Source organism: Malus domestica, chromosome 15, assembly GCF_042453785.1.
Source record: "Malus domestica chromosome 15, GDT2T_hap1".
Lineage (NCBI taxonomy): Eukaryota > Viridiplantae > Streptophyta > Magnoliopsida > Rosales > Rosaceae > Malus > Malus domestica.
Window position 1 is genome coordinate 49,438,599 of NC_091675.1, and position 26,453 is coordinate 49,465,051.

Sequence of the window (26,453 nt, forward strand, 5' to 3'; positions counted from 1 at the left end):
TTAGCACATCTATTGTTATTGTGCCATATATGTCAACTATTTAAAAAAAAAAATTAAAAACCAAAATCACCTACAAATTGAGATTGAGGCTAAACAAAAAATTATTTTTTTCATAAAATTAAAACAGCCCACAACCCCAAGCATCTATAATATTACAATTTACAAAGATATTCGCAACCATTATATATAAAAACAACTAGAATTTTACATGTTCTATCCCCAACTAAAATAAAACTAAAATTATAAGAGTTTTAAGTGAATATCGGTTCTCTCAGGAATAAGAACATCAAATATTTAAGGTTTTAAGTGAACTTGCACAATTCTTTTCTCATGTTTGAGTCGGCAACCTGGTCAGGGGTGGCTTTGATGGTTGATGGGTTTTGATGTGGCCATCTCGTATAGAGAGGGAAAAATGATTGCCTGCTTCTGAACAACTGGGTCGTTTTGAATGGCCCTACCAACTACCCCAAGCATCCATTTTTCTTGTACCAGCATCACCATGATCAAGCTCCCCTATAACCACAGCAACTCCCCCATTCAAATCTGACCCTAAATCATAAATAAAATAAAATAAAATTCAACATAAAAAGAAAAGGTCAGTACGTATGATTCGAGTTCACGCTGCTCAGGGTCACCGATGCTGTTAAGTTTATTCATCATTGCTCAATCACTCTTGTTAATTTTCTTTTTTGTTTCGCTTTGTTTCTGCTTTTCTTTAACAGCGTAGGCACACAAAACCAATCAAATTCATTCACCTACGTAAGCCACAAAAGCATGAATATTTTGTTTCAAATTTCAATCCCAAAAAATAGAACGAATCAAATTCATTCACCAATTGATGCACAAAGCACACAACTTTGTAACTCAACCCCTATTATTGCACACAAATTCTTGACTTTTAACACAAAGCCCACCTCCAATTCCACATAGCAAAAGCTGGGCAATCAATATTTTCAATCCTAACTAAAATTTTAACACAATTATAACCGAAACAACTCTAATCACTTTACCCAAAAAAAAAAGGATAGATAGAAAGTGGATGTACCTGTAATACGAAATTGGCTGAAGTGAAGAACACAAAGATTTGTGCTTTGCTGCTCAAATTTGTAGAGTGAGAGAAAGTACTCAGAACCAAAATCATATTAGGGTTGAGAAATTGGAATTTATTAGAATTAGGGATTCATTAATACAACTATGCCTCAGCCCAATTCTATTTTTTTTTTCATTTGGCCTAAAATAGAAAAAAACCAAAAACTTCAAGTTAAAAAATTATAGAAATAAATTTGAAATTTTAGAGAGACAAAGTGAGGAGAGAGAAATAGGCGGAGGACCATGGGCGAGGAGTCCATTGACAGCTTCGTTGGGGAAGACCTGAGCACAATTTTTCACAATCTCCTTTAAGATTTGCACCAAAAATTAAAAGCAACATATCATGATTAAAGAACATAGCAGCTGAAGAGCACTGCCGCAGTTCCATCAAGTAACACGACCAGCACAGCAAAGCAAAAAGGAAATATGGAGTCCTCACCTTAAGTTCGTGTGAAGAAGCAGAGCTGGAGGACTCCGCCGCAGTTCGAGGTGGAGCTGGATGGGTTCAGCTGCTCTAAGACTCTCGTGTCTCGTTAACTACAGCAAGTTTAGGTAGGTGGAAAAAGGATAAGAATGGCGACAGAGGCGAGAGAAGGGAGATGGCGACGAGATGAGGATAGTACGGAGGCGAGACCGTTTGTGTCATGGGTCACCGAGAGAAACGATCAGCTTCATCACTAGCTCGGGCCTCATCACCCATCGACGCCACTGCTACTTCTCTCTTCGTTGTCCCGTACGCCACTCTCATACATGCAAAACAAACAAAACCCGAACAAAATCATATGTTTCTTATATCTGAAATTGAAGAAATTTGACTATGAATTTGTAGAAACTAACTTGAGGATCAGAAAGATGATGGGAAGAGGATTATGAAGGTATAATTTGACGGTATGTGGTGACAAGTGGAAGGCGATGCTGTTGCTTGAAATACAAGAAGGAGAGGAAGGATATGGGAAGGAGAGTGAAGGGGAAGGAAGAGACAGAATGAAGGGAAGAGAGAGAAGAATAATAACCTTACACAACAGTCTCAATTGTGCCATCTGTTTTGTACCCAAAGCTCATTTTTGTTCTAGTGAAGCTTTTCTTCAACTATTAGACTATATCTGAGCAATAATATATAGTAGGTAAAATATAGAGAAGCATAATCCATGAAAAAAGAAGGATATTATATGGGACATGATAAACTCCTAAACAACATTTTTTTTCCGGCTTATTATTTGATTTGCCTCTTGAAATTGCCAGATAGTTTCAGTTAACCCCATAAAACTGATTTTGTCTCGCTTAGCCCCCTGAAACTACAATTTTTATTTCATTTAGTCTCAGTTCACCTCATTTTTGTCCATTTCGTCAAATAGTCATTATATTAAAGGTAGTATCGATATTTTATTTTTGACACGACTTCTTATCTCCAACTTGACTGATAACAATCCCAATTTTGTTTAACTCATGTAATCTTATTATCAGAAATAAAAAAAAAGTGAAAATATATAAATTCTTACCATTTATTTGTACCAATATTTTGTAGTCTCTCTAATAGAAACGAGACCTAAAAATATTTGTGAACTTTAACTCTATTAAAAATATAGTACATACAAATAGATAATAAATATAATCCTACTCGTGTAAATATATTATAGGGGTGTGCTATCCACATATCTCTTTTTACTTCTCACACCCCTTGTTAATTTATGTCTGTTGATTTTCTTCAATTCATCCGATCCGACGGCCGAAAACTAAAAAGGTGTGAGAGAAGTAAAAAGGAGTGTATGAATATCACATTCCTATATTATATTCTCAATTAAATCGAGGACCACTGCGCGTGGTCACCGGAATTTAGTTCCTACGTATGCAGCGGTCCATTAAGTAAATGCATGCATGCATGTCAGTCATGATTGTGATTACCGAGGTAGTTCGGTTTTAGTGGTCTGAATCTAATTTCTTCCCGCGTGGACCCTTTTTACTTGCCAACGTGGCACTAGCATACCATGTGGGATACAATGTCATCATCTTCACCATCATTATCATCAACAAATGTGTTTTTAACTTAGGGACGAGGATTCTCTATTGGATCTAGATTGTTTGTCCTCGTCATCTCATATTCTTTTCATCTTCTTTTATTTCTGTGATCACGGTTAAACCACGTTAATAAATAAATATGATAAAATAATTTTTGACAGCAGAATAATAAATAAACAAACACGATAAAATAATTTTCAAAATTCTCACAAAAATAATCCAGATAGGATCCTATTCCTTTAACTTAGCCCATTCTCGTGGCACAACCGAAGACAGTTGAGTCAAAGCTGTTATGTCGTATATTCATGAGTAAGAAATCATGAAAGGAATGTTTTGTTTGTCTCGAGAGAAAACTTCTAAATCCAATTTTTTTGTTTAATAATAGTAATTATTATCTTTCTAACCGACTTTTATGTCCATTTCCAAAATCAACTAAGTGGTACAAAAGATGACTTAGTGTTACATTCTAATAATATCTTTTTTTATTTGTAAGTAAAAAGTTTTATATTTGATTCTCGTACAAGCGAATTTGATCACATTATCATTAACTTATTATGAAGCTTAACTCACTCTCTCACCCTTTAGTGTAAATAATATCATTTGTTAAATAAAACATATGGTAGAGCAGGTTGTTGTCAAAACAAATGCATATATACGTACAAACAACAACCAGGGCCTATTATATAGTAGATTTCGAGTAATTCCAACAAAGTAACGAAGCCCCCATACATATAAAGTGGAACTTGGAAGAAGTGAGGAAGTTCATTTGTTTCTTTACTACGCTTGTAAATTATTTGATGTAACACGTCACATTAATTAATATATTTATCTCAGTACATATTAGTTGTATGTATCATTTGTCACATAAAAGTATAAAATTCTTTGATAAATATGTATGTGGATCTTCTTGGCATTACTCGGTTAGTTTTATTGATTTTGTATTTCCACAAAACCTTTGACATGCATTATTACGTATCCTCTCTAGCATTATTTATTTGTAAAGTTACATACAATTGTTATGACCCTATAGTTCCGTAGTTCGTGTAATAAAGCAGCTCACATTGTAACTCACTTGTCACAAGGAATGGAAGGTCTTTTCTTTGGAATCATATTGGTACGGATTGGTTGCATTCCATTCTTGATGATGATGTAAACCATTCTTATTAATTTCAATAAAGCTTAGGCTTTTCAAAAAATAAAAATAAAAATCATTTCAATCGAAGATTATTTAATCATTCAAATATATAAAACAACTCGAAGGTGTTGGTACCAAATAATATATTCATTATAAATCATCAATTTGTTTAATAAGTGTGAATAATTAGTTATTCCCTATACACTGCGTTACAAGATAAGCTTTAACCCTATTACGAGAAGCTCAAACAACATGAGTTCACGCGAATTCTCTTGGTGTCTCGCTGTCTCTGTCACACGGGGAACTTCATGAACTCTTTATATCCAAGTTCTTTATCCTAATTAATTTACATGGAGGGGCCTTAGCAGTAGGGTCCGGCGGATCGAACGGACGCCTGCTATAACGGTGCATGGAAAAAGACCACACATGGACATAAAACTTGTAAGGTTGGAGATTCCCTACTAGTTTCCTCCAAAGCCCGTACCCAGGTGGAATCAGATATGAATGTGACCTCATGCTTAGACCTGGCATTCGTGTCTTGTTTTTCATGTTCGTGTCATACCTGATATTTTAACGGGTCGTGTCGTGTAACACTCGTTAAAATAAACGGGTAAAATAACCCGACCCGAAATCGACCCAATAATATTAATAGGTAATATGACCCGACCCGTTACCCGTTAAGGAAAATATATTTTAAACCAATAAATAATCAAATGAAAAACATAATACTAAATAATTATATACATACCATATTGTCACATCCAAAACATAAAACACATTTTTCTTTTAAGTATATTTTCACTTACTTAAAGTCTTTAATAGTTTTTTAATTAATGTAGAAGTGTAAAAAAATATAGAAAAATATATAAACGCTCATAATGACAAGCTTTACAACTTTCATGAAGAGCTTAACTTCGAAATTCGCCACTATAATCATATAAATCATAGATCAAAATTTAACTATTGATTGTTGTTTACATTTACGCTTCATTGTTCTCATCAAATTTTGTTTTTTCAGATTTTGTTTTTTGAAAACTTGATCTATTAGAGGATGTAGGAAGATGAACGGTTTGGATCGTTGATATTATATTTAGAGTTTTACGGTTAGTGAAAATATTACTTGATGTTTATAAAGTTTATACAAACTATATAACATCGACTCATATTTCGGTTAATCTTAAATATCGAAACGTGATATCAAAGATCTGAACCGTTCATCTTCTTACATCCGCCATATGATCATGTTTTCAAAAAAGAAAATTTTAAAAATGAAATTTAGTAAGAAGAATAAAACATAAATGACAATCGACGGTTAGATATAAATTTAAGGTTTATGAATTATTGTGTTGGATTTCAAAGCTGACCCGAAACCCGTGTCTACCTATGCTCATTGGGTTCTCAATTGCTATATATTGCCAGGTTGATGTAAGGACACGTTCCTTCTTTTTTAAACAACCACTTGTTTCCTCATTTGTGATGATCTGTGTTGTTTGATTTACGGACCGAAACCAAACAACTGTTCAATTGCATGGCTTCGTTTGTGTATTTAACGGGCTTTAGCGAGGGTGACAAACTTTGATAAAGTATATATTATACTATATATTTTACTTTATTTTTAGTTATAATTTGTTTGTTATTTTGATAATCTGTGATATATTTTGGAAGAATTTTGGAGCAAATCCAATTGAAACGGGTTCATGAATCTTTCAAAATGATCGTGTTAAAATTCCAGATTTGTATTACAAGCCGTTTGACCGTGATGAAAAAAATAAGAGCTCACAAATTGACATTTCTGGATATTTTGACCATTTTAACGGTCAAGATGGCGTTTTTAGATAACGGTTCCTTCTAAGGATTGAAATAGGACATATTAAGCTTTAAAAAGAGACTTTCTTGGGACCAAATCGGAGCTGATTTGGTCGGTTAAAAGTGTGATTTTCTTTGCCGTCCGAATTTTACTTTGAATAAGAAACCTTTATTTATTGTTCTAATTAGATTTCCAGATTATTACAAGATATTGTCTAGGTTGGATAAGGAATAAAGCACTATAAATATAGTGTAGCCGTGTATTATGGTTACTTTGTACTTGTAGAACTCAGCATAGCTTTTGGATCATACACGCATTCATAACAAAGGGTTCACAGACAATTGGCACTTCACAAACTTGAGGATCCTGCATGGGAACAGGAACCTGTGCACATACAACTTCAGAGATTTGACTTTCGGTAGTTCTGATAACGTCAATAAGTTAGACACAGAACTCTCAGAAACATGAATCCATGGTAAACGAAAAACACAGATGTAGCAATAAGATAATAAGACCAGCCACCCGTGACGTCCCATCCAACCCCAAGATCTACAAATCCTTGCACTCCAAATAACCTGGTTGCCGTGGATTTAGGCCTTACCTTCATTCCAAATTCAGACTGTTGGATGGAAGGCCTCACAATGTATATTACTGGCTAGTTCCTGTTCCTGCACTTCTCCATGGCCCTAGGAGCTGTTCAGAAAACGAAGAAATATAAATACAAAGACAAGAAGGAAAATTTCCATCCTAATTATTTGTTCAATTTAATTATGTACTAATGAAAAAAAAACACCATAATCAGCAGCCAATTAGTTCTACCATTTCAATCCTGACGAGGAAAAATTCCAAATTTACAGATAAAACTAAACTCCGATTATATAGCTGGAAAAAAAATCAGCAGAGTGCGTATGTCAATAGTAGGGGAAAGTGAAAGGCTGACTTAATTATGTGATAATGATTAATGATAATCCGTACTATGCGCACCTAGGCCGATGGCATCTGAGCTCTTCATAATCCTCAACCTTTTGCAGGTATCAGTAAACATGCTGTCAAAAGTTCATATTTGCATCAGACTTTAAGAAAATAAAATAAAAAAATAGCCCTGGTACAAATTCAAAATTAACAGCATTACACCTGAACATATTTTATTGAAGCAAAATGACAATTAACTATATGCCGGCACATAGTAACATAACCCATCCAAGCATGGCAACACATTAAAGCACACCATGCTCACATTTTGAAACACTCCAACCATACCTATCCATGATCATGAGGGGTCAGTGCTATAAAAGAAAAGAGATCACATCCCTAGAATAAGAAACAATCTATCTTATTAATGGTTAAGACGTTTCTTGAAAACTATAGTAGAGCAGAACTTTGTCAAAAGACTCTGGATTCCTTTTTGCGCAAGCTGTTTTGGGTAGTTTCCTTCTCGGTGGTAAAGCTAATTTTCTCTCATCATTATGCAAATACAAGTTTCACATCTTTATGATTCTTTAGATATACTTTAATCGCATTGCTCAACAAGAGTGCCCATAAATACGACTAACATCAAGTTCTATGGGTTACACATTAAAATATCACGTTTTGCCTCCATTCCCCATGGTTCATCAGTTTTCCACATGTTCTTCAAGTTCAAGCCATCCCAAGTTAATATCAAACTGATGGCCCTAATCTTCCAATGGAACAACTTTAATGTGCGCATTAAAGTTACGTGCATGTTGTATGCAGTATATAGAAGCTCATATAAATAATCCACGTAGATATCTAACCATCCATGAAAGTTCACCGTTTTGCTCAAAAATAAAAGTTCACCGGTTCATTGATTTGCAGGATTTCAAAATCAATTCAGATTTTATATTGGGAATGTTATTAGCACTCAAAATAGTCATCCTGCACTCCTTCTGCCATTATATTTTTCACTAGGGCGGAGTGCAGATAACAGCTCCCTTTAAACTATAGCCAAAGTAACGTAACAGTATTTACCAAATAAGTAACGTAACCCTATGCTACTTGATACAAAGTGTAACTCCATTGCCAGCCTATGGGCAAAAGTTAAGTTTTAAAGGGGAAGTTTTTGAGATTTAAGCTTTTTTGAATCACTAGCAAGTCAATTACGTACATAACAAAAGGAACTTAGTAGATAAACAAATGTGCAGATGAATGAGAACTTACTCCCAAGGAACATCGCCCACAAGCATCCAGTCACCATCTTTGTCCTCGTAAGTTAGAACATATTCTGAGCCATGAAGCAGATCTTTCAGCTTGCTTTCGCTAATCTCTCTGCCTGGAGCTCCATGAGATCCATATTGACCTGAAATCATACAACCATAGCAGTAACTAGATCCATGCAAAATGCAGAAACTTTCTAGTTAAACTCATAATTCAGCCAGCATAAATTAGATACATGAAAGAATAGACTAAGACATCTGTAAACATTGAATGTTTACAACTGCTCACCTATGGTAAAACAGCTGAACATCTTTTCAAGAGCAGAAGAAAGTTCCTGGTATGCAGAGTAATTTTTCAAATCTACTTTCCTCAAATAAGGTGCACCATCCAAGCTGACCTTGACAAACAGAGCACCAGGGTTCGATTTTCCATCTACTTCCTCAGTGTTTTTTGATGTAGTGGCCAATGAGTTCTTCCTAAATGATCTTATAGGTGGCCAACCCACAACCTGCGCCCTGACATATAAGGAAGCTGAGACTCCATTTTCATTGTGAAAGGCCAAAGTACAAATTTCTGCCAAATATATTTCAACGGTACGGCAATTTTCTCGAATCACTTACTTGGAAGCAGGTGCACTCCTAGTACTATTTCCGGTATGATTCGATCTGGTATCATTGACAGCATGAGGCCTCTCTTGTACTACCTTTGCTGGTGCCACCTCTTTTGTTTTGGGTGGTTGAGTCCCAAGGTTCTCAAGTGTAGAACCAGATTTCAGTCCCAAGTTTGGAGAAGGTCTGGGTGACAGCAACAGGTTTACCTCTGAATTAGCATATTTCCCCTGCATCACAAATCGGGTGATCGAAAAGCCAGACATAATAAAGAAATAAATAAACATATCCAATTCTCTCTTCAAACAAACCAGTTGTTTTTACCTCTGAGAACTCATCCATAGCATCGGAGAAACCTCTCTTGTTTCCCGAAACAACTATTTTCTGCGATGAAGAATAGTGGCCATCCTTTAAAGGATGCAGCGGGAATAGGGGCTTCTCATCAAGTTGAGTGGTGATTACCCTCGAATCTGAGTCTCTCTTGGGAGACTGGGATCCAGGAAGCCCGAGTCTAAGTTCTGTGGCCTTCAAATTCAGACTACTATTACTTCCATCAGAGGCTGTAGAGACATTTGAACTGCCTACCGAAGAACAATCAGATAATCCCATGTAATTTTGCTCCTTCAATTCCGAACTGTTTTGGCATACACTCTCCATAGAACCCGAAGAAGACAAAAATGTAACATCGCTCTGACCCTCCTCCTCACCAACACCAAGCAGTGGCGGTGACATCACAATTCACAATGAAAATCACTTTTAAAGGTTTATTTTAAACCTGCTAAAAGGAACGAAATTTTTTCAGAAAAACACCCACCCTTAATGAGAAAACAAATCCAGCAGAAGTAGCCGAAAGATTTAACTTGAAACCTTCTTAATTTAATCAAGCATCCCTTAAAATAAAGATATTCTTGTTTTCTGCCCAGAAACCATGTTATAAGCAAGCCCCACGAAATAAAATACAATGAAAATTTCAATATTCTCAGATGACAATTAATCAGTGGATACACTAAAAAATTAAATGGCGTGAAGCAGAAGAATTTGTTAAATATTAACATCCCTGGTAAAGGGTTAGCATATCTAATTAAAAGACAGATGTACAAAACTGAAACTTTACCACTAAGCATAGAATTTGTTTCAGGTCAGACAACAACAACAACAACAACAAAGCCTTTTCCCACTAAGTGGGGTCGGCTATATGAATCCTAGAACGCCATTGCGCTCGGTTTTGTGTCATGTCCTCCGTTCGATCCAAGTACTCTAAGTCTTTTCTTAGAGTCTCTTCTAAAGTTTTCCTAGGTCTTCCTCTACCCCTTCGGCCCTGAACCTCTGTCCCGTAGTCACATCTTCGAACCGGAGCGTCAGTCGGCCTTCTTTGCCCATGTCCAAATCACCGGAACCGATTTTCTCTCATCTTTCCTTCAATTTCGGCTACTCCTACTTTACCTCGGATATCCTCATGCCCAATCTTATCCTTTCTCGTGTGCCCACACATCCCACGAAGCATCCTCATCTCCGCTACACCCATTTTGTGTACGTGTTGATGCTTCACCGTCCAACATTCTGTGCCATACAACATCGTTGGCCTTATTGTCGTCCTATAAAATTTTCCCTTGAGCTTCAGTGGCCTACGACGGTCACATAACACGCCGGATGCACTCTTACACTTCATCCGTCCAGGTCGTATTCTATGGTTGAGATCTCCATCTAATTCTCCGTTCTCTTGCAAGATAGATCCTAGGCAGCAAAAACGGTCGCTTTTTGTGATCTTCGCTAGATTGCTCCGGTCATTAGTGTGGATAAGTATATAAATGAATAGAGATAGGAGAGCAAACACAAGATGTACGTGGTTCACCCAGATTGGCTACGTCCACGGAATAGAAGAGTTCTCATTAATTGTGAAGGGTTTACACAAGTACATAGGTTCAAGCTCTCCTTTAGTGAGTACAAGTGAATGATTTAGTACAAATGACATTAGGAAATATTGTGAGAGAATGATCTCGTAATCACGAAACTTCTAAGTATCGGAGTGTGGTATCGTCTTGACTTGCCTTATCTGTCTCATAGGTAGATGTGGCATCTTCTCTGGAAGTACTCTTCCTCCATCCAGGGGTGGTATCTTTAACTGGTGGAGATGCACAAGGTAATGTATCAATTTCACTTGAAGCTTACTTGTAGTTTCAGGCTTGGTCAAGCGCGATACAAACCATGTAGTAGGAGTCTCCCAAGTCGCCGAGCTAGGGGATCTGCTGAAAGAGGTGACAGACAAGGTAAGCAATCAGAGCTCCGGCTGATTGTTCACCTTCTCCCCATCTTGCAGCAGCATGAAGGATAAAGAGAAGAAAGATGAGAAGAGATGATATGGGATACTTTTGCTTTTGAAGAAGTAACTTTCCACAGGCTTATTCTTGAACTGAGCTGGAGGGTTTTCTGGTTTCCTCCAGAGCCGACTGAAGAATTTGAGGGTCAAAACAAGTCCATCAAATCTAGAGTACGTTCGACCCTGCTGATATGGGATACTTTTGCTTTTGACAGAGTAATGGATGTATCGGCACGTGTGCTGTTACGCTTGTCTCCACATGCTTCCTTGTATCCTTCGCACTTGCCCTATCTGTTCCTCAAGCAGATGCGGTATCTTCCCTGGAAACATAAGATGTTGAAGATGAGTACTCGAGAGCAATGCCAGGTAAGTAATCAGGTAAGGGGTTCCAGGCAGTCAGTTCCTGGCTGGAAGCTTGATTCCAAGTGCTGACTGATTGCTCTCTTTCTCCTTGTCTTGCAGGTAACAACAAGGCCAAAGGAAAAGACAGGGAAAAAGCATGATATGGGATACTCTTACTTTTAACCCTGATGATATGAGATATTCTTGCTCTAGTATAGCTTGTTTGCAAAGGTATTATCGGGGGGAAAGAAAGCTGAATATTTCGAAAGGCTTCGTTGGGAGTGCCCTCTCAAATATGAGGAAGGGTTGAACATTTTTGCAGGTCTGCCTGTCCGTTGGGGATGGAGGTCGACATATATAGGAGTCTCCCTAACAACAAGTAGTAATGCTATTCCTTTACCCTGCTTGGTCATAGCACGGTAGTGGGAGCTGCCAGCTTCACATGTTTTAACTCTGTCAGAGCACTTTGAAAAAGTAGTCTGTGCTCTCGAGAAGTCTTCGACAGAATGCCCATAATTTCCGCAAAGCTGAGTGTGCGTGTGACAGGTGCTGACAAGGCTAGAAAAGTAGGGGCCTCTTCGATTTCTGAGATCGGCCCTCGTGGTCTCTGAGCAGCCCAGCTTTTGAGAAAGCGAGCGTCTCTTCGATTGATTCGGAGAACGATGCATCTTCGATTTTTAAGAAAGCAATCATGATGGGGGTCTGGCTCTCGAGATTCGGAGAGCAGTGTCACTTCGATTTTTGAGAAAGTAATCATGTTGGGAGTCTGGCTCTCGAGATTCGGAGGGCGGTGCCTCTTCGATTTTGGAGCAAGCAATCTTGTTGGGAGTGTTTTCTCGAATGTGAGTAAAGGTTGGGCATGTTTGCTAGTCTACCTTGCCACGAAGCACAGAGGTTGACACACAGGGATTTTCCAATTATCCAGCAATGGTACTGTTCCTTTACCCTCTCTTCGATTTTTGAGAAAGTAGTCATGTTGGGAGTCTGGCTCTCGAGATTCGGAGGACGGTGCCTCTTCGATTTTGGAGCAAGCAATCTTATTGGTAGTGTTTTCTCGAGTGTGAGTAAAGGTTGGGCATGTTTGCTAGTCTACCTTGCCACGAAGCACAGAGGTTGACACAGGGACTTTCCAATTATCCAGCAGTGGTACTGTTCCTTTACCCTTGTGGGTAATAATATGGTAGCTAGACCTTCAAAATTTATGGGTCTAAACTTTGTTAGTGCTGTTTCTTTGCTATTCTTTTACCTTTCTTGGTCAGAGCGATGTAGTGGGAGCTGCAAGCTTTACGTGCTCAATTTTGGCAGAGAACTTTGGCAAAGTTATCTGTGGTACCCATGAGCTAGTGTTGCGTGTGGGAAGTGGGTGATTGAACAGTAAGATTCATGTGTTTTCTACTTCCTCAGAAGTCTTCGACAGAATGCCCATAATTTCCGCAAAGCTGAGTGTGCGTGTGACAGGTGCTGACAAGGCTGGAAAAGTAGGTGCCTCTTCGATTTCTGAGATCAGCCCTCGTGGTCTCTGAGGAGCCCAGCTTTTGAGAAAGCGAGCGCCTCTTCGATTTCTGAGATCGGCCTTCGTGGTCTTTGAGCAGCCTAACTTTTGAGAAAGCAAACGCCTCTTCGATTTCTGAGATCAACCCTCGTGGTCTCTAAGCAGCCCAGCTTTTGAGAAAGCAAACGCCTCTTCGATTTCTGAGCAGGCGCCTCTTCGATTTCTGAAGATCCGTCGAGTGCAGATTTTTATAGGGGCTGGCATTAAGTTCCAAAGCACACTTGAATCTCCACCAGTAGAAGTTCCATTCTTGCACTTCTAAGATCTTGATTTGTCCAACCTCTTCTCTCTTCAACACCTTTGAAAATGTCTGGCCCCTCCGACCGTCGTTTTGACTTGAACCTTGTTGAAGAGGCAACCCCGCCTTCTCCAGACAACATATGGCGCCCATCCTTCGTCTCCCCTACTGGTCCTCTTACCGTTGGGGATTCCGTGATGAAAAATGATATGACTGCTGCGGTGGTGGCCAGGAACCTTCTCACTCCCAAAGATAACAGACTACTTTCCAAACGGTCTGATGAGTTAGCTGTTAAGGATTCGCTGGCTCTCAGTGTTCAGTGTGCAGGTTCTGTGTCTAATATGGCCCAACGCCTATTTGCTCGAACCCGCCAAGTTGAATCATTGGCGGCTGAGGTGATGAGTCTCAAACAGGAGATTAGAGGGCTCAAGCATGAGAATAAACAGTTGCACCGGCTCGCACATGACTATGCTACAAACATAAAGAGGAAGCTTGACCAGATGAAGGAAACTGATGGTCAGGTTTTACTTGATCATCAGAGATTTGTGGGTTTGTTCCAAAGGCATTTATTGCCTTCGTCTTCTGGAGCTGTACCGCGTAATGAAGCTCCAAATAATCAACCTCTGATGCCTCATCCTTCTAGGGTTCTGTCCAGTACTGAGGTTCCGAATGATCCCCCTCCGGTGCCTTCTCTTTCTGGGGCTCTACCGACTGCTGAGACTTCTCCTAAGCAACCCTTGTGAAGGCTCCCTCTTGTTTGTTTATTTTGACTCATGTATATGTACACATTTGTAGCTTATCGGGGATATCAATAAATAAGTTTTCCTTCATTTCAACGTATTGTGTTAAATACACCAAAACCTTCTTCGCTAAGTTCTTTGAATTTTCTTTTGTTGAAGCTTGTATGTTGAAGCTTTCTGAGTGGAGCATGTAGGTTGGGGTAGTGTTCCCTTAATTTCCCGAGTGAGGAAAACTTCTCGATTGGAGACTTGGAAAATCCAAGTCACTGAGTGGGATCGGCTATATGAATCTTAGAACGCCATTGTGCTCGGTCCTGTGTCATGTCCTTCGTTAGATCCAAGTACTCTAAGTCTTTTCTTAGAGTCTCTTCCAAAGTTTTTCTAGGTCTTCCTCTACCCCTTCGGCCCTGAACCTCTGTCCCATAGTCGCATCTTCTAATCGGAGCGTCAGTAGGCCTTCGTTGCACATGTCCAAACCACCGTAACCGATTTTCTCTCATCTTGCCTTCAATTTCGGCTACTCCTACTTTACCCCGGATATCCTCATTCTTAATCTTATCCTTTCTCGTGTGCCCACACATCCAACGAAGCATCCTCATCTCCGCTACACCCATTTTGTGTATGTGTTGATGCTTCACCGCCCAACATTCTGTGCCATACAGCATCGCTGGCCTTATTGCCGTCCTATAAAATTTTCCCTTGAGCTTCAGTGGCATACGGCGGTCACACAACACGCCGGATGCACTCTTCCACTTCATCCATCCAGCTTGTATTCTATGGTTGAGATCTCCATCTAATTCTCCGTTCTTTTGCAAGATAGATCCTAGGTAACGAAAACGGTCGCTCTTTGGTATTTCTTGATCTCCGATCCTCACCCCTAACTCGTTTTGGCCTCCATTTGCACTGAACTTGTACTCCATATATTCTGTCTTTGATCGGCTTAGGCGAAGACCTTTAGATTCCAACACTTCTCTCCAAAGGTTAAGCTTTGCATTTACCCCTTCCTGAGTTTCATCTATCAACACTATATCGTCTGCGAAAAGCATACACCAAGGAATATCATCTTGAATATGTCCTGTTAACTCATCCATTACCAACGCAAAAAGGTAAGGACTTAAGGATGAGCCTTGATGTAATCCTACAGTTATGGGAAAGCTTTCGGTTTGTCCTTCATGAGTTCTTACGGCAGTCTTTGCTCCTTCATACATATCCTTTATAGCTTGGATATATGCTACTCGTACTCCTTTCTTCTCTAAAATCCTCCAAAGAATGTCTCTTGGGACCCTATCATACGCTTTTTCCAAATCTATAAAGACCATGTGTAAATCCTTTTTCCCATCTCTATATCTTTCCATCAATCTTCGTAAGAGATAGATTGCCTCCATGGTTGAGCGCCCTGGCATGAACCCGAATTGGTTGTCCGAAACCCGTGTCTCTTGCCTCAATCTATGCTCAATGACTCTCTCCCAAAGCTTCATTGTATGACTCATTAGCTTAATACCCCTATAGTTCATGCAATTTTGTACGTCACCCTTATTCTTGTAGATAGGCACCAAAGTGCTCGTTCGCCACTCATTTGGCATCTTCTTCGTTTTCAAAATCCTATTGAAAAGGTCAGTGAGCCATGTTATACCTGTCTCTCCCAAAACTTTCCACACTTCGATTGGTATATCGTCTGGGCCTACTGCTTTTCTATGCTTCATCTTCTTCAAAGCTACAACCACTTCTTCCTTCCGGATTCTACGATAAAAAGAGTAGTTTCTACACTCTTCTGAGTTACTCAACTCCCCTAAAGAAGCACTCCTTTCATGTCCTTCATTGAAAAGATTATGAAAATAACCTTTCCATCTGTCTTTAACCGCGTTCTCTGTAGCAAGAACCTTTCCATCCTCATCCTTGATGCACCTCACTTGGTTTAGGTCCTTTGTCTTCTTTTCCCTTGCTCTAGCTAATTTATAGATATCCAACTCTCCTTCTTTGGTATCTAGTCACTTATACATATCGTCATAAGCCGCTAACTTAGCTTCTCTCACAGCTTTCTTCGCTTCTTGCTTCGCTTTTCTATACCTTTCACCATTTTCATCGGTCCTATCCTTGTATAAGGCTTTACAACATTCCTTCTTAGCCTTCACCTTTGTTTGTACCTCCTCATTCCACCACCAAGATTCCTTTTGGTGTGGGGCAAAACCTTTGGACTCTCCTAATACCTCTTTTGCTACTTTTCGAATACAACTAGCCATGGAATCCCACATTTGGCTAGCTTCCCTCTCTCTATCCCACACACACTGGGTGATTACTTTCTCTTTGAAAATGACTTGTTTTTCTTCTTTTAGATTCCACCATCTAGTCCTTGGGCACTTCCAAGTCTTGTTCTTTTGTCTCACTCTTTTGATATGTACATCCATCACCAACAAGCGATGTTGATTAGCCACGCTCTCTCCTGGTATAACTTTGCAATCCTTACAAGTTATACGATCTCCTTTCCTCATTAGGAGAAAATCTATTTGTGTTTTTGACGACCCACTCTTGTAGGTGATCACATGTTCTTCTCTCTTCTTAAAGAAGGTGTTGGCTAAGAAGAGATCATATGCCATTGCAAAATCCAAGATAGCTTCCCCATCCTCGTTTCTCTCCCCAAAACCATGGCCACCATGAAAACCTCCATAGTTGCCTGTCTCCCTGCCCACGTGTCCATTTAAATCTCCTCCTATAAATAACTTCTCCGTCTGAGCAATTCCTTGCACCAAGTCTCCAAGGTCTTCCCAAAATTTCTCCTTCGAACTCTTATCCAACCCTACTTGAGGTGCGTACGCACTAATCACATTGATAAGTTCTTGTCCTATTACAATCTTGATTGCCATGATTCTATCTCCTACCCTCTTGACATCTACAACATCTTGTGTCAAGGTCTTGTCCACGATGATGCCAACACCGTTTCTTGTTCTATTTGTGCCCGAATACCAAAGTTTAAACCCTGAGTTTTCTAGATCCTTTGCCTTACTACCAACCCACTTAGTTTCTTGTAGGCACATAATATTTATCCTTCTCCTCACCATAACTTCCACTACTTCCATAGATTTTCCCGTTAAGGTTCCTATATTCCACGTTCCTAAACGCATTTTGCTCTCTTGAACTCTACCATTCTGTCCTAGCTTCTTCACCCTCCCCCGTCTAATAGGATCAAAGTACTTCTTTTGTGTGTCCCGTGTAAAGTTGATAGGAGCATATGCTCCCAAACAACTTTGAGTGGAGTCGTTCGAAAAGAAGTTTCTATGGCCCCCTTGCTCATTTAACACTGCATCCGGGTGCCGATGGAGATACAGCGACCCTTGCTCATTTATCACTGTGCTCGGGCCACACAGCGCGCCACTTACGGGTGACGCCCTATCTTTAGCGCGATTTTGTTCTGGATTCATTTTCATAAGGATTCGACGTGATCATGGAGTGCCGGCTGTCGACTACCTGACGCTCTCCCCCTCCTCCTTTATCCGGGCTTGGGACCGGCAATGTAAGATACATAGGCGGAGTTGTTTCAGGTCAGACAACTGAAGAAAATTAAAGACTAATCTACTGATCAAGTTGCAATCATATGTAAAGAAATTCAGAACCCGAATCACAGCAAACAGCTGAGGAATTATAAAATAAAATAAAATAAAACAATATGATGGTGGGTTTTACAGATTTCAGGACAAATGGTTTTAGAACTTTGAAATAAAACTAGAAAAATGAAATTCAAATTGATGAGCCTTGATTCTCTGTGTGCTAAAAAGAAATAAAGGGTTTTGTGGGGAAATTCAATGCAAGTAAATAACAGAATTAATACCAGTTAAATTTAAATCAAAATTTCAAAACAAGAGGCAGAAAGAAACCCAGAAATAAAATGGAAAAACCAGATATTCATGCTTTGCTGAAAAGCAATATAAAATTATAAAACGTAAATTAAAATCCGTGCCTTTCTGTGAGATTATGGGTAAAACCCCAGAAATTAGTAAACTAAACTAGTCAATGTACAAAGCAAGAGTGGATTTAAAGCCATGTTACCTTTTTTTTTCAGCTCTTCCCTTCAAAGTCTGAGATACCCAAAACCAGCAAAAGAAAGAAAGAGAGAGCTGAAATCAAAACAACCAAAAAAGAAAAGAAAACTCACTGTCAGTGTCACTGGAAGTGAAGATTACCAGAAAACCGAATTTCCAAAAATGAAACGATTCGGCGGAGCTGATTGGAGACTACGGCGAGTATACCTGAAACGACTGGGTGGATCAGTGGCTGAACAAAAGGCAAAACAAATTTTGGATTGAAGAAGAAGAGGTCTTTGATTTGGCTGACAGTAAGCTGAGAGTCAGAGAGAGCGAAGGACCCTCCATACGGCACAAGCAGAAGCTTATTGGCTGTCCGTTGCGTACCTCTCTCTGCGTATTAAAATAACAAGATTTTAATAAAACAGGGGTTATGTTGGAGGATCCAAATTTTAAATCAAAGCGTCACGAAATTCTGGTTTTATTCAAGTTGACTATAATAGTGTCTCGCTCTTTAGACTCAAATCTCTATACCCGGAGACATGAATCATCCTCTTTAATAATTTAAATAAAAGTTTTTTAGTTAAAATGGTTTCTGAAATTGATTTAACTCTTTTTTTTCCTCCTCAACTCAATAGTACGGTCTAGTGACATTCCTCTTTATAGAAACTCAGAGTTCTTGAGATAGGTTTTCTTAAAGAGGAAGATAGATGTATTTTCTCATTAATTGTAAATGAATAATACAATTACATATATATAGCCCTTTGGCTATTGAATGTTAACTATCTAAGACTAATTACATTGTGTAACAACCTAATTATATTTGTAACAAACTTATAACAACTAATAACCAACTCTAGTCATGATGTGGTATCTTCATCTTTACACCCCCTCAAGGTAAACTTGGAAAAATCAAAGGTTCCAAGAGAAAGCTTGGACTGCAGAAACAGAAACCTACTTTTAGACAAGGCTTTGGTATGAATATCTACAATTTGATCCTGGCTACAAACATACTGAACTGCAACCAAGTTTGCAAGCACTAACTCATGAATATAATGATAATCAATCTGAACATGCTTAGTTCGAGCATGAAATATACGATTGGATGCAAGTGAGATGGCCGAGATATTATCACAGCAGAGAGTGGGTTTATGAGATAGAGGAAAACCAAAATCTTTGAGCAATTTGCATATCCAAGTAACCTCTGTAGCAGTGTGAGCCAAGAATCTATACTTAGCCTCATTAGATGAACGAGCAACAGTTGATTGCTTCTTTGTACTCTAGCTAACTAAATTGGTGCCTAAAAAAACACAGGAACCACTTGTAGACCTTCTGTCATAAGTACAATTAGCCTAATCTGCATCAGAGTAGGCTGACAAGTGTATTTGACCTTTTTTAAACTAGAGGCCATGACCAATGATACATTTGAGAAATCTCAATATGCGTTTAGCTGCTTGCATATGGATAACATTAGGGGCATGCATGAATTGACAGACTTGATTCACTGCAAATGAAATGTCAGGTCTTGTCCAAGTTAAGTATTGGAGAACACCTACAAGAGATCTGTATTTAGTGGGATTGGCAAGTAATTCACCACTCTGATCTAACTTGGTAGAGCTAAGAGGAGTGCAACATCGTTTAGCTCTAGCCATGTTTGTTTTCTGTAACAAATTAAACAAGTACTTGCTTTGATGAAGAAACATAACATCAGTGGTTCTTTGGACTTCTAAAACCAGAAAGTAATGCAATGGCCCCAGATCTTTGACAGGAAATATAGTACTTAACTTTTCTATAAACTGGTTGCAGACATTAGAATCAGGGTCACTAACCAGAATATCATCAACATAGACTAGTACTATAACTCGAGTGACCATGGGATGAACATTTGGTGCAGATAAATAAAATTGCACAGGTTGGTGTATAGGCACAGGTTGAAAAGAATGCACATATTGTGAAGATGCATTATGCTGTGGAGAAGTGGAGAAGGATGGTGATGGAGGTACAAGTGTAGTGGATATAGGTGATGTGGGCATAAAAAAATGGAGATCAATAGATGAGGACAGAGAGGAAGAACGATCAACAGATGATGAAATAGGCTTGACATCTTTAAATGGAAAAGTGCCCTCATCAAATGTGACATGCCTTGGGATATATATAAACCCTATTGGTGTCCAAATCCAAACATCTATAACCTTTGTGTTGTAAACTATAGCCCAAGAAAACACACCTATTACTCTTTCCATCAAGCTTAGATGTGATATATAACTGCAACCAAAAACTTTAAGTTTGGAATAATCTGGATACTTATGGAACAACAACTCCCAGGGTGATTTAGTATTTCCAAATATAGGCAGCTTATCGATGAGATAAATGGCAGTGGTAAAAAGTTCAACCCAATAGTGATGGGGAACACTAGATTCAACTAACAAAGTCCAAGCTGTCTCAACAAGGTGCCTGTGTATCCTCTCCACATAACCATTCTGTTCTGGTGTGTGTGGACAACTGAGTTAATGCACAATACCATGAGTATGTAGAAAAGATTTAAACTGTAAACTTGTAAATTCACCCCCTGAATTTGAACGTAAGATCTTGATTTTATTGCCAACAATATTCTCAACATAAGCTTTGAACATTACAAAAGTATAGTACACCTCCGATTTAGTCTTTAAAGGAAAACACCATCTATATTTGCTAAAATCATCAACTATGAGAAAATAATACCGAAAACCACTCACTGAAGTGATAGGGGTTGGTCCCCACAAATCACAATGTAATAGCTCAAGAGAATGAGAGGTTGATATAGTTGATGAACCAAATGCCAGTTTATGATTTTTTGCTATAACACACTTGGAGCAAAGAAATCAACAGATGTTGTACCTTGAATAACAAGATTATTACTAGAGATTACTCTTCGAAATATACAAGAGGGATGATGTCCTAACCGGTTGTGCCAGAGTGTAACTAAACCTTGAGCACTAACAAGAGCATAAGATCCAGGAGATTGACTAGTCGAGGGACAACTTTGCAAATGGTATAAACCATCTTTAACTGGACCCTACAAAAGCATCTTCCCCGTAGCATGATCCTTTACAACAGATTCATCAGAGTTAAGAGTTAAGGCACAGTAATTATCTTTAAGAAATTAGGATGCATATAACAAATTATGTTTCATTTGAGGAACATGAAGCACAATGCTCAACTTAAAATTAGCATTAGAAGAATGCAAAGAAGAAGGACCAACATGGTGTATAGAGAGACCTTTACCATCACCGATGTAAACTTTGTCCTTTCCAGTGTATGGTGTAGGTGAAGAAATGTTGTCAATGTCATTAATGATGTGAGATGTAGCCCCAAAATCCAGAAGCTAAGATGTGGAAGGCTTGGAGGTATAATGTGCACACATTGCTGCAAGTTTTGTAGGAGGAATCTTCCTAAAAATGTCAGGGTTCATGTGATCGAAACAGTCAATGGCTTCATGGCTTGTAGAGTAACATATTTGGTAAGGAACATAAGTGCCAGAAAACAAAGAGTTGCAAAACCCTTGCTAATGACTGCAATTGGAGTATTAACCACAATAATTTCCTCTGTGTCCACGATTGGTGTTGAACCGGCCAGTATTATGATATTGATTGCCCCAATTGTTATTCCTTCCACGATTAGAGTTGAATAAGAAAGACTATTGAGGTTGTGTAGCATAAACTTGAGGCAGTGAAGTTGGAAGAAGAGGCGGTTCAAACTAAACAGAAAATGCCTGAAAAGGCTCAGTGCTAGAGGAAGAAAGATTCTTACGACGAGACATTGAAAGCTCATTGGTGAGTAGAAGGCCATGTAACTCATCCAGAGATGTTGAAGATAGACGTAACCTGAGAAAATCAATAAATGATTCGAAATCATCAGGTAATCCAACGAGAGTAGCTGCCATTAAATCTCGATGAGAGATAGGTGCACCAGCAGTAGAGAGAGAATAAGAGATTTCTTTTAGTTGTTGAAGATAATCCGCCATAGATTGAGTACCTTTCTGAATTTCTTGAAGACAAGACCAAAGTTGATGGATGTGAGCATGGGAGATCCCACCAAAACGCTGCTCAAGCTTGATCCAAAGATCTTGAGAGGAAGACGCACTAATAGTGAAAGGAATTACATCTTCCGAGAGTGTAGAATTGAGAAAAATCAGAAGATTCTGATCATTTTCATACCATAGCTCAAAAGTTGGATTAATGGAGCGATCTAGAAAAAATAGCAGTGGACACGGCTCAGTACTGTCAACAATTCCGAGAAGTTTGTATCGCGGAGAATCGGTGTAAACACAACACGCCTTGGAAGATAGTTGGATCTCTTGAGCTTAATTGGAACCATGCTTCCAATGTTCTAAATTATGAGAGAAGCATACAAATTCGACAAATTAGGGTTTGTCGAGGGATTTGGGGCCAAATTTTGAAGAGATTTATGAGGAGAAGAAGAATCAGAATGAGAAGCCATGGTAGTTAGAGGCAAGAATTACAAGAATAGATTGTCGAGACTCAGAGAGACGAAGCAGAAGTGAAGATTGAAACGGCCGTGAGGCAAAAGGCGAAGGATACCATATAGAAACTCAAAGTTCTTGAGAAAGGTTTTCATAGGGATGAAGAAAGATTTATTTTCTCATTAATTGTAAATGAATAATACAATTACATATATATAGCCTTTTGGCTATTGACTATTAACTATCTAAGACTAATTAAATTGTGAACAAACTAATTACATTTGTAACAAACTTATAACAACTAATAACCAACTCTAGTCATGATGTGGCATCTTCATCTTTACTTTTCACTTGAAAGTGAGTGGTCTTAGGTTCGAATCTCGTGGATGGCAAATTCGATACCAAATTAGGCTGCCCATTGCATGGCTTTGCCGAACTCCCCCTCCCCTTAATGTAAAAATGTCGATGTACTAAAAAAAATTCCTTATTGTTATCTCTAATAATAAAATTTGATAATCTTGTTCTTAACTTTAAAAGCAGAATATCGCCACTTAGTACTATGGTCTGGTGGTATTCCTCTTCACTTATACGTGAGAGATCTTAGGTTTGAATCTCGTGGATGGTGAATTCGATACGAAATTAGGTTACCAAATGTATGGTTTAGCTGAACTACAAAAATTCCATAGCCTCAATAGGGCAATCATTTCTTTTTGGATTTGCTCATAGCAACCGACATCACATGAATGTAGTCTAATATCCTAGTGAATAAGGTATTGAATTTCTACCCTTACATTTCGAGTTTGAAACTCCCTTCAAATTAATGTAATAGTTTTCAAACTCTCATCCTCCCTCAATATAATGATAAAATAATACTAATAACCACAATGACAACAACATTCATTAAGAAAGTAATAAACCACAGAAAGCCCGAAGCCAGGCAGAACGCTCATAAGGAGGAAAAGTATGTCAACCAACTATTAGAAGAAGACTAACCAATACTAGCAAGGGCATCCGTCACAAAAACTTGCTTCACGATAAATAATAAGAATAAGATATCTTGGAATTTGCAAGCCAGTTTTTGGATTTTGTTCATACAAAAGATTACTACTCCAGTGGTGGAACAGATACAATAGAAAAAGGTCAGGTTACCTTTATCTATAGATGAAGAAAAGAGAAAGGCTAGCAATCTTTGCATTAATCTTTGTATTTGGACATTTTCACTTCTTCACATGATACATGTTATTTTTATTAACCAATGACTCATGACAAGTAATGGAGAGTCAAGTTAGTTACAAAGGTAGTTGGGAATTGAGTTGTTAAGGAGGATAAGATTGTAATTGAGTAAGAATGTTAGAGGGTAATATTGGAATTGTGGATTGTGACCGGTTATTACATATAACTATTTGATACTTCATATTTGGTAAGAAAAGCTTCGTAAGAAATATTCATTACTGAAGAAATCAGAGAAACTCTTATTTTCCTTGCTATATTATTTTTGTTCTTAGTGTTCATAGTCCTGTTAATATGGTATCATCGCCGGTCTTGGCTTGTCCCTATTTCCGATCCTCCGATCCTGAAGAAGTTTTCCGCTATTGTTCGGTGCGTGTTCTGGAACTTCGAAGATCCAACGAGTGGGTTGCAGATCTGGAATCGTGCCAGTTGAAGATTTTGGGAAGTTTGTGTTGTGTATCAGGTGAAATCGTTTCTGTTGAAGGTTTATTGGTTGGGTCTTATGAACTCGTGATTGTTTTGGAGTAGAAGATTTGTGATTAGGTTTTTAATTCTTGATGTGTTGATTTCAGAAAGTGTTATTCTTTCTGTGTATATCTTGGAGTATCATTCACTAGGAATTGAATTTCTTGGTTAAAGCGTACGATTTGTAGAGGCTGAGGCAGAAAGTGTTATTCTTTCTATGAATCTTGGAGTGTCATTCTCTTAAGATTGTGATTGGTTTCTGAGGATTTATTGGTATTGTATGAATTTGGTGAATCTTGGAGTGTCATTCTCTCAAGATTGTGATTAGAGAATTTACTACGATTTGTATCTTTCTTAGAGTATCAATCTCCTATGAAATCAAGATTTTAGTGTTATCTTGGTGCAATTTGTTTGTTTTTTTTTTAGGGATAGTTTTACAAGAGTGGTGTATGAAAATGGCATCTTCATCATTCAAAGTGGAGAATTTACTGGGAATGTTAACTATAAAGTTGAGGGATGATAATTTTGTCAAATGGGCATTCCAATTTTAATCAGTTCTCAAAGGATATAAGCTCTTTGGCTATTTTGATGGTACAACAGGGTGTCCACCAAAGTATGTGGTTAGTTCAAAATCAGGAGTAACATCTGAGATTACAGTAGCTTATGTTGAATGGGAGTCCATGAATATGGCACTTTTAAGTTTGTTATTGGCAACCTTTATAGATGAGGCTATGAAGTATGTTTTGGGATGCAGAACTGCATTTGAGGCATGAATTAATCTTGTGGATAGGCATGCATCTGTTTCTAAGTCTAGAGTGAATCATCTTAAAACTGAATTGCACACTATTAAAAAAGGCACAGATATTGTTGATAAATATCTGTTGAGATTAAAGAATATTAGGGACCAATTAACTGCAGCTGGCGAGTTGATTTTTGATAATGACATTATAATTGCTGGTTTAGTTGGTCTGCCTAATGAGTATTATGTTATAAGAACTGTGATATTGGCTAGGGACTCATCTATTACTTTGAAAGAGTTCAGGGCACAATTATTAGGGGTTGAAAAGGAAATTGAAGGTGAAATAAATTTGTTGTCTCAGAACATGTCAGCCTTATATGTTAATGGTGTGAATTCTTCTGGTGTTGGATCTTCTTTTGGGTCTGGTTCCACATCTAATCCTACAGGGCACAGTCATATTCCATCAACTACTGGAGGCACTATAACTCAGTCTACTTATAATGGTACTGCACAACCATTTCTTCCTACATCACAACTATACCTGCAGCCATTTCCTCAGCAATATTCACAACCATTTCCTCCTGATCCTTCAACATTTTATCCACCATCTAATGGCTTTGGTTTTATGGGTAACAATATTGGTCTAAGGAATCAATTTGGAAATAAACCATTCAATGGTACAAGCTACAAAGGCAACAACAATTTTAAGTCTAACGGTGGTTATAAAGGCAAATCTTTTAACTCTGGTAGTTCTCCTGGATTTCAAGCTAATACTACAAGGTAGAATGGGTCTAATGCATGGTTTAGGAACACTGATACTAGGTCCAATGTGATTGTTGAGTGTCAGATATGTAATAAAAGGGGTCATACTGTAGTGAATTGCTTTCAAAGGAATACAAATATGGCATCTCCAGGGTTTGTTGTTGAGTGTCAAATATGTGGAAAGATGGGTCATTCTGCTCTGGAATGTTATCACAGAGGCAACTATGCTTATCAAGCACAATCACCACCACCATCTTTCAATGCTATGGCTGCACAACAGTCAACAGAATTCATTCCAAATGATGTTTAAATAGTAGACTCTAGAGCTTCACATCACATCACTGCGGATTTTAACTCTCTCAATCAAGTTACACCATATCAAGGTTTTAAAACAATAATTGTTGGCAATGGCACATGGTTGTCAATTGCAAATACTGGTTCCACAATTCTGAAAACTAAATCTAGTGATCTTGTTCTTAGTAATGTGTTGCATGTCCCAGATATTTCCAGAAGTTTATTATCTATACAACAACTATGTGCTGATAATCACAGTTGGTTTATATGTCATGAAAGTGAATTTGTTGTGCAGGACTAGAAGACAAATGAGATTCTGTACCAAGGAAAGAGTAAACCAAGGCAACTGTTTCAAATTCCTGTAATCAAGTGTTCAAAAGGAGTGTAGTTTGCAGTTCAACATTCTTTTGGTTTTCTTGAACAAATGGTAAATCCAATCTTTGGCATCAAAGAATGGGCCATCCTA

At 38.3% G+C, this 26,453-nt stretch overlaps 1 protein-coding gene and 2 long non-coding RNA genes across 8 annotated transcripts; 1 reads left to right on the forward strand and 2 right to left on the reverse strand.

The window, feature by feature from the left end:
• Positions 1-270: 270 nt before the first annotated feature.
• On the reverse strand, positions 271-2,156 carry LOC139192555 (uncharacterized). Its single transcript, XR_011576757.1, has 3 exons — positions 1,529-2,156; positions 1,046-1,371; positions 271-549 (listed from the first exon to the last, which is right to left on the reverse strand). It is a non-coding gene; the product is annotated as an uncharacterized lncRNA (long non-coding RNA).
• A 4,189-nt stretch (positions 2,157-6,345) lies between these two features.
• LOC103402028 (auxin-responsive protein IAA9-like) lies at positions 6,346-18,604 on the reverse strand. 6 transcript variants are annotated; one of them, XM_008340778.4, is made up of 8 exons: positions 18,261-18,604; positions 18,061-18,128; positions 9,155-9,605; positions 8,843-9,060; positions 8,511-8,737; positions 8,226-8,364; positions 7,032-7,093; positions 6,346-6,740 (listed from the first exon to the last, which is right to left on the reverse strand). In XM_008340778.4, exons 3-8 carry the CDS (start codon positions 9,560-9,562, stop codon positions 6,703-6,705), a joined length of 1,092 nt encoding a protein of 363 aa, XP_008339000.2. In that variant the 5' UTR covers positions 9,563-9,605; positions 18,061-18,128; positions 18,261-18,604; the 3' UTR covers positions 6,346-6,702. The 6 variants fall into 6 exon arrangements, with proteins under 6 accessions (XP_008339000.2, XP_008338995.2, XP_070670886.1 ...); XM_008340773.4 differs by having other exon boundaries at positions 7,023-7,093; positions 18,261-18,468; XM_070814785.1 differs by having other exon boundaries at positions 9,155-9,608; positions 18,261-18,461.
• On the forward strand, positions 9,837-17,679 carry LOC114821557 (uncharacterized). Its single transcript, XR_003769064.1, has 2 exons — positions 9,837-9,968; positions 17,556-17,679. It is a non-coding gene; the product is annotated as an uncharacterized lncRNA (long non-coding RNA).
• Positions 18,605-26,453: the final 7,849 nt, after the last annotated feature.

Excerpts from the sequence above, each read along its gene's own strand:
- LOC103402028 (XM_008340773.4), bottom strand. The coding sequence starts at position 9,562 with ATGTCACCGCCACTGCTTGGTGTTGGTGAGGAGGAGGGTCAGAGCGAT. Across the intron at positions 8,365-8,510 it reads GTTCAGCTGTTTTACCATAG|GTCAATATGGATCTCATGGA; the intron begins GTGAGCAGTTGT and ends GTATGATTTCAG. Across the intron at positions 7,094-8,225 it reads GTGGGCGATGTTCCTTGGGA|CATGTTTACTGATACCTGCA; the intron begins GTAAGTTCTCAT and ends AACTTTTGACAG.